General features: G+C 42.7%; 1 protein-coding gene across 1 annotated transcript; it reads left to right on the forward strand.

Moving 5' to 3' along the window:
* Positions 1–1,048: 1,048 nt before the first annotated feature.
* LOC119296136 lies at positions 1,049–7,034 on the forward strand. The gene is made up of 3 exons (XM_037574528.1): positions 1,049–1,351; positions 2,759–3,613; positions 4,784–7,034. Exons 1-3 carry the CDS (start codon positions 1,340–1,342, stop codon positions 6,554–6,556), a joined length of 2,640 nt encoding a protein of 879 aa, XP_037430425.1. The 5' UTR covers positions 1,049–1,339; the 3' UTR covers positions 6,557–7,034.
* The last annotated feature ends 1,115 nt before the right edge of the window (positions 7,035–8,149 follow it).

The following is an 8,149-nucleotide window of genomic DNA, read 5'->3' on the forward strand; positions in this document are numbered from 1 at the left end:
AGGTTGATCCAGATCCTGTTGCTGCTGGCTTCGTCCTTGATTATTTTCAACGATGTGCATCTTACTCGACAGGCTATCGTCTTCTATTTTTTTCCCAGCCATCGCTACGAAAGTTGGTACAGAGTACATACCTCACATGCATGTTTGTTTGGTCCATCATCAGTTTGTCGCATAGTCAGGGTGTGCCACGGTCCTCCCGAACTTGGACGTTTGCTCTGCCAATCTGTCACGAAAAATACCATCAATGACTGCTCAGTTGCTATGGCTAAGCACTACTAGCTTTGGTCATCATGGTGACAATCGCTCGACCAAAATACATGGTGACAATGGCAGTGAGTTATTTTCTTGTTGAGTTCAGACCTTCATAAATATGTGGTGCATTAGTTGGTGCATAAATCATGCTAATTGCTGCATCAACATGTTTTGTGTTATCTTACCCCTATCTTTGCAAATTCATCATTAATTAATTCATATATGATTATTTGAGATCATTTATGTCATTGTATTTGTATTTAGGGATTAATGTATCATAACGGCCATACACGATTCCATCATTAATCCTGTTAATATTGATCATGTTTTGGAATATTGGATTGCTTACAAATCTGAAAAATAATTTACCACTGAAACAACTGTAAATGTAGCAAAAGAAAAGTAGAAATACTTAAAATTACAAATGGCCATTCTTGAAAAAACATACATTTTCACATCGGAAACCATCCTACTAAATATTAGTCTCCTTTCAAAGACATAGGTCATAGCAACACTTCTCCTTCAAGATGTGATCTGCGTAAACATGATCAATTGATTTCCTACTTCACCTTAGACTAAGCTATATGTTCATTTATTTTATACCCGTTGCAACGCACGGGCTCTTTTGCTAATAAAGTTTTATATTCTTTATTTTTGAGTGCATAAAAACAATCAGATGGCCCATCGCCGGCCCAGCCCGGCCAACAATTTGCTGGTCTACCTTTCCACACCACACCACCAATCTCTGTGTCGCTGTCGCCGTTCTCTTCTTTCTTTCTCTTGTGCGTGTCTTTAAAGCCCGACTCGCCTCGCCTCGCCTCGCCTCGCCGTCTCTGCCTCCTCTCCGCGAACCACCACCGCGCCCAGACAGCAGGCCCTCACCGTACTCTACTCCCGGCGGCTTGCAGCTGCTCTCTGCTTGTCGCGCGCTCGGCTCCCGCAACCGCCGCTCAATCTCTTCCCGTGGGACCTGCAGATTCTGTTGTTTGTCTGGCCGGCGTCGTCCGTTTCCCGGGTGCGACAAGAGAATCGGAGGGCCCGCGTGCTCGGAGCTACGAAGGCTTCGCCGCAGCGGAGCCTCGCCTGCATGGAGACTAAGGTTTTCCTCGCTTCCCTGCTCCCTCCTCCAATCTTACATTTCTTCTCCGCTTAGGATGATGCCGTAGCTGTTTGGTGGCGCGTCTCGCGTGCTCGTTGCGGTGCCGTGCTTCGGCCGCGGGCGCTTCCCTTCCGTGATCGCACAGATTTTTAGGTTTGCTTAGCGTGTGTCCGTGCGCGCGCGCCTCGTTGGACAGCCTGGATTTCAGGATTTGGTTAGCGCGGCCCGGGGTTCTCCGCTTCGCTGCTCCATGCCGGGGAAGCCCGTGGCTTTGCTCCCGGCCATGTGCGGGAGGTTCCCCACGAGTTTGATGGGGTGGCTGGCAGTGTATGTTGGTACTGGGCATGAGATTTGAAGAACGCAATGGTGCGTGTCGGGGTCTTGGAAGTACGGATTTGCTCGCCATGGTGGCCCAGATTTGGGTGCTGTGGCGAGCGATTGAGAGTTACGCACCGCCTAGGTTGACGGTAGGTTGTTGTCATTGTTCCCTGCTTGACGCCCGATAAGTAATTGGCAGTGCTACTTGATATTGGGTGGTCCAATCTGCGACGACTGCAGTCTTGCTTATTTTTTGAAGCATTCTACAATTGTGAGTCATGTCCTCCTCAGCAGTGGTTATACAATATGATATGCATTGCCTTTATTTGCTTCCAATTTGGTGTTCACACTCCTTTTTTTTGCCATGTACTCCCTCTGTAAAGAAAATATAAGAGTGTTTAGATCACTACTTTAGTGATCTAAACGCTCTTATATTTGTTTACGGAGGGAGTAAATTGTAATTCGCTCGCACACTAGGTTTTGTTGACTTTTGGAGCTTGGAAGGTCTCAGTTTGATGGTCCATGTTGTCCTGCTTACAGTTGCATTTTATCTTTAATATTATTGCCGGGAGCTTGCCGTGAACAAGCGTTTTGCAAATTATTTTGTGTACCTCTCAAAACTTAACCCCTTTTGTGAAACCATTTCGTCCTCAGTCTTGTGTGAGGTGGATTTGATGAATGTGGGTTACTTTATGGGGCCTAAGTTGAACTCTGGACGTGTGTTACATATTTCCGCCAAAGTTGCTCATCCTGTATGTAGTAAATTATTTCTGCTCAATACTTCCCTGTTGAGTGTGGTGTTCTATCGCCGAAGGTATAATAGTGACGCATCACAGTATTAAGCTAGTATATAAGAACTCTAATAGAAGTACCCAGGCCTCAAAATTTTCATGTGTTGAATTTCTTTTGAATAGCTGTTTTCTCTCACCAAAGTCCTGAATGAGATCTGTTAACGACGTACCCTTCTGGCTCATATACTTAAAAACAAGCCATTGTAGTTACTAATGTTGATTATATACATGTTTTCTTAATCAATTTAAATATGTGATCTATCTCAACAAATTACATTTTTTCTTCTGATTTTGGTAGATGGAGTCACTTGAACTCAAAGACAATGGTGAAAACCAACCATCTTTAGAAGCTTCTATTGCTTCAGATGTGATATATGACAAAGCACCTGTATGTCCACGCATTGGAAGTGAATACCAGGCAGAAATCCCCAATCTGTCCACAGAGGTTGAGCGCCATCGGCTCATGACCAGCACACCAGAAAGCATCGTACTTGGTTATGATTACCCTGGTATGATTGGGTTAGCTATACCAATCATGTGGGTACCAAGTGAAGTCCATAAGGAGGACGATTCACGAAGGCAGCATTCTTCAGAATCCGAAGCAAGAGCTAGCGACCAAGGCGAGGATAGTCAGGTGACCTCAATTTATCCAATCAGAAATAATACAAATGCCCATGATTCAACATACCAGGATCAACATTCAATGCTGTCTGTTAATCAGATAGAATCTTGCATCAATCAAGCACATGATGAGAACTTGGCTCCATTCTCTACTCAAGAAGGTCCGGGTTTTACCAATAAGTTGTTGACCCAACAAGGGGAAATCGAGCAATTTACTCCACTGCCCGGTTTGCCCAGTTCGCTTTGGAGTGCTACTGAGGCAGAATGTTTTCTTCTCGGGCTCTACATTTTCGGCAAAAATCTAAGCCTCTTGAGCAGGTTTCTTGGTAATAAGACCGTTGGGGATGTACTCTCATACTACTATGGAATATTCTACAAAAGAAATGCTTATAAAAGATGGTCGGACTGCAGAAAAGCAAGAACTACGAGATGCATTATTGGGGAACGCATCTTTACAGGTTGGCGGCAGCAGGAGATTATATCTCGTTTGAAATCTGTAATCCTCGAAGGAGTTCATGATTCATTGGTCGAGGTACGTTGCAAATGTAGGCCATAGAAATAATTTTGATCTCTTTTGCCTTTAGTTTTTGTTTGCTGGTTAATTAGTGAAAGGGCCCAATATGAAATTATCCCCATGATCAGATGAGTTGTGTCAGTTTGACCCTCACTTTGAACACTTTTTTGTGTACATTCTAGCATTCACTATGCCCTTCTGTGGCTAGATTTGTTTTCCTCATTTCTCTTTTAACTTAGATTGTCAGAAGGAACGGTTTGTGCAAAGTCCAGTTGATATGTACTACTCAATTTTCTAATTTTGATGTGCAATATTGAAAAAAAAAATCTCTCACTTTTCTTCTGGTGTATTTTTCTTTTTTTCTCTCTGTTGATGTCGAAGAGTTGTTGCTGCTGCTGCACATATGGTCATTCTTTAAACATGCGATTGCATGTATGTCTTTCAAGGGAAGTAGGGAACCAATCCATTGAAGTCATCAATTCCGTTTTCCCCAGTTTAACTGGCTGCTCTCGAGTTTTAAAAACTTCTCTTTCGAGATTATCTCTAGTTCAAGCTTTTGGTTCCACTTGCATTGTTCAAAATAACACGTTTGATCTTGATTTTTCTTCATTTTATACTACTCCAAATCTCCATAGTTCAGGCAACTGAGTCTGTTTAGTGCTCTACTTCACTTGTACTCCCTCTGTAAACTAATATAAGAGTGTTTAGATAACTAAAGTAGTGATCTAAACGCTCTTATATTAGTTTACGGAGGGAGTATATCAGTATACCTGACTACTCTGATGCAGTTTATATAGATGTTCAGTAACGATTATGAACCTGAAACCTGAAAACCAAAGCCATTGCAGGTGCTTGGTATTGTTAAATCCATTTGGCTGTCCTGATTTCTTCTTATTTTTCTAGCTTTAATTATGTACTCCCTCCGTCCGGAAATACTTGTCGGATAAATGCATAAATATGGATGTATCTAGAACTAAAATACGTCTAGATACATCCATTCCTCCGACAAGTATTTCCGGACGGAGGGAGCACTTGGTATTGTTTAATCCGTTATTCCCAGGACAAATAAACGAGTGAAATCGTGTTGATCCAAAGCCAAAAAACAAATCTATTCTTCCATCATCCATTTCCATATGAATTATATTGCTTTGTTTTTACCAGGAATTGTATTGCTTTCGCCTGTTGCAGATTTTCAAATCTTTCAACGCCGGACAAGCATCTTTAGAGGATCTTGTCTTTGCTATAAAATCCTCTGTTGGAACAGAAGCTTTTGTGGAGGCTGTTGGAATTGGTAAAGGGAAGCATGATTTGACTGGATATGTTCTGGACCGATCTAAACCAAACCAAGCTCCTTCTGTTTACCCTGACATGCCTACAGGCAAAGATTGTTCCTTGCTTGCTTCGGAAGATATAATTAAGTTCTTAACAGGTGGTTTCAGAATAAGCAAGACAAGATCTAATGAACTTTTCTGGGAAGCTGTCTGGCCCCGTTTGCTTGCAAGAGGGTGGCGTTCAGAGCAGTCAAAAGATGTCAGAACAACTAAGAATTGCCTTGTGTTTCTTGTGCCAGGTATCAAAAAAATCTCGAGAAGGAAACTCACTAAAGGCACTCATTATTTTGATTCTGTCAGCGATGTTCTTAAGCGAGTTGCGGCGGATCCCGTTCTTCTTGAGGTAGAAGTTGGCGGAGCGGACAATGGTGTTACTGCTGAGCAGTGTGGATATGCTACAGACATGAGTCTGAACCATGATGGTCCTTTGGATGGATATCAGGAGCTTCCAAAGTTCACAATTATCGATACTACCTTGGTCCAAGGGGAAGAGCCCTTCAGAGTCAGAGAGCTGAGGAAATTACCACCTGATGTAAATGTCCATTTTGGTCCTTCACGTCATTCTTATAATACTGTGAGTGTCAGTTCCTCAGAGGAGCAAGATGCGGAAGATCAATCATCAGATGACCAGGCAGATTGTCGACAAGTTACAGCTGATGTGAATGATGCCGAAATAGTTTCAGTATGCCATGCAGGCAAAGAAAACCAAGTCAATTCATTGCAAAACATGTTGGCTGCACCATCGTCGAGTTTTCCAGTCAATGGCCATTCTTCTAATGGCAGTACTGAAAAAACTGATATGACATGCCTCTTTGGTCCCAAAACAAAAACTGAAAGACTCGAGTATTTAACCCCAGTGTCAAAGCACAGAAGCTTACCCAGCTGTAGCAATGATCGGACCAGTCAGCACAGCTTTTCTTTCTCGAAAGGACATGGTTTAGAGAGAAAGAAAATCAAGCCGCTGTGGACTTCAACAAAACCAACTGCAGCTGATGTCAGTGACAATTTTCGGACTAAAATAATTGCGAGATATTCCACGAAGGAGAAGCCATGCGAGCAGATAACGGTTGCATCAAACTCTTGTACCACTGACAGATCAAACGAGAAGGTGAATGTGTCCAGTTTAAATGAGGACAAGTCATCTGAGTGCAAGGTCGAGGTGGTGCCTAAAGTTTGTTCAAAGATCAGAACCGCTGAGGCGAAAGTTGCCAAAGAAGGGGCGCAGGTTACCAGTTTGGTTAAACCGGAGACATCACTAGATCATAAGATAAGCACGAGGGTATGTGTCGCTTCATCAGACGATCATGGTTACATGAAGGCTGAGGAAGGCCTTGCCGTTTCAAACAGCGATTGTGTCCATGATGTTTCAGAGGCAACAGGACAACCTGCTAGCCTGCAACCTGATCTGGCTTCACAGGTGAAGTCTCGGAGGCATGGAACCAGGAACAGACCTCCGACTGCAAAAGCTTTGGAAGCACTTGCCTTGGGGTTCCTTGGAGGAAAGCGTAAAGGTGAACCCAAAAACCCTGGGACAAGCAGGCCCCCCCAGAGAGCTCGCAAATCCTTGGTTTGTACGCCTACAAGCAGTGACACAGACAAGTCCAGCATGGAGGTTGATTTGCAACAGTGAACAGATTGTTACGTGTTTCTTGGTGCAAAAAAGGGCACTATATTGACATTGTGGATGATCAATATCAAGTGGAACATTAATTAGGTCTTCAACTTCAACTAGACTTGACGCGAGTTGTCTGCATCGATCTTCCCTTATGAGGCACCTTGCACTTTGTGATTCGTAATATTTACAATGCAGTGGCCAACTGGTGGAGTAGCTTATTAAGTTGTATGCCTGTGAAGTCTTTGCAAAACGCAACTTGGTACTCAATTTATTATGGATTGGACGGAGTAGTAACCAATTTATTACTCCCTCCGTCCCAAAATAAGTGTCTCAACTTTGTACTAAATCCATCTACGTGTATAAGTCATCTTAGGTTGTGCACCTAGACGGAGGGAGTACTAAAGTTAGTACAAAGTTGAGAAACTTATTTTGGGATGGAGGAAAGTATGGGCTTACATGATATACATGTCCCATGATGCTTTGGTTGATAACTCGTCTTGGTCTCGGCCCAAGATCTCCAAGACCACATATATACAACTTATATATTCTGGGTTTCTTTAGATAAACAGCGTAGCTTTATTAGATAGCAACTGTTCAAGGATACATAAATGATCTGGAGGTGCAAGAAGCCACATATGACGCCCAACATCTATTTTTTTGAAGCCAAGACCGTAGAACAATTGTTCTACGGTAAATTTTCATTAATTAAATATGTACATATACAAAGCCTGAATCCAGGTACGAATCTTGAGTGCCTTATCTGCTTTAGCTCTAAGTTCTTCTTTTGCCATGCCTTCTTTCAAATAGAACTTCCAGGTATCAATCGTTGGAGTAGCTCTTCTGAAGATCTTGTAATTTCTGCTCATCCAAATACTCCAGCATCCCATCATGATCATGTCCATAGCAAATTCTGGTGGGAGTGTAGCTAGACTGACAAAGGTCTGTGAAGGAGATGACTAATATCACTAGCCTCGAGCACCTCCTGCAATGAAATACTCTGACTGTTAGCAAATGAGTTCAGTTGTGGGTATTTTTGCTGAAGAGTTGTGTCCTGCCACTTATCAGTCCAAAACAACACAATGTTACCAAGCCCTGGTTTGCAAACTGCATGCTGTTTAAATGTATCCAGCTGTTTAAGTACTGCCCTCCACCAGAAAGACCCAAGCTTACTGTCCCCTGGGAGCTTGTCTTGATAATGTGTCTCCCAGATTATGTTAACCCATGGGATATCAGCTCTATTGAAAAATTTATGGAGAAATTTAATGAGCAGCGCTTGATTGTGGACATTTAGATCTAAAACTCCCAGTCCTACTTGATCCTTGTCCTTACAGACAACATCCCAAGAAATATTCACCATTCCTCTTTTCCGAGTACCAAATTTTCTCGAGAAGCAGTCCATGAGGTAAGTGTTGATTTGCTTAATCACAACCCTTGGAACCTCCAATGTGCACATGATGAAGGTGGGTAAGCTGGTGAATACAGACTTTAACAAAGTTAATTTGTCTCCAGTGGATAGCATTGTGGAGCAACTTAACAGCCTAGTTTCAATTCTTTTGAGCATGGGGATGAAGTCCTCAATTCTTGGTTTTTTCAGACAGAGAGGCAGTC

Source organism: Triticum dicoccoides, chromosome 4B, assembly GCF_002162155.2.
Source record: "Triticum dicoccoides isolate Atlit2015 ecotype Zavitan chromosome 4B, WEW_v2.0, whole genome shotgun sequence".
Classification (NCBI taxonomy): Eukaryota; Viridiplantae; Streptophyta; class Magnoliopsida; order Poales; family Poaceae; genus Triticum; species Triticum dicoccoides.

Coding starts and splice junctions, on each gene's coding strand:
- LOC119296136 (XM_037574528.1), top strand. Junction 3,614..4,783: donor TTCATGATTCATTGGTCGAG/GTACGTTGCAAA, acceptor CGCCTGTTGCAG/ATTTTCAAATCTTTCAACGC.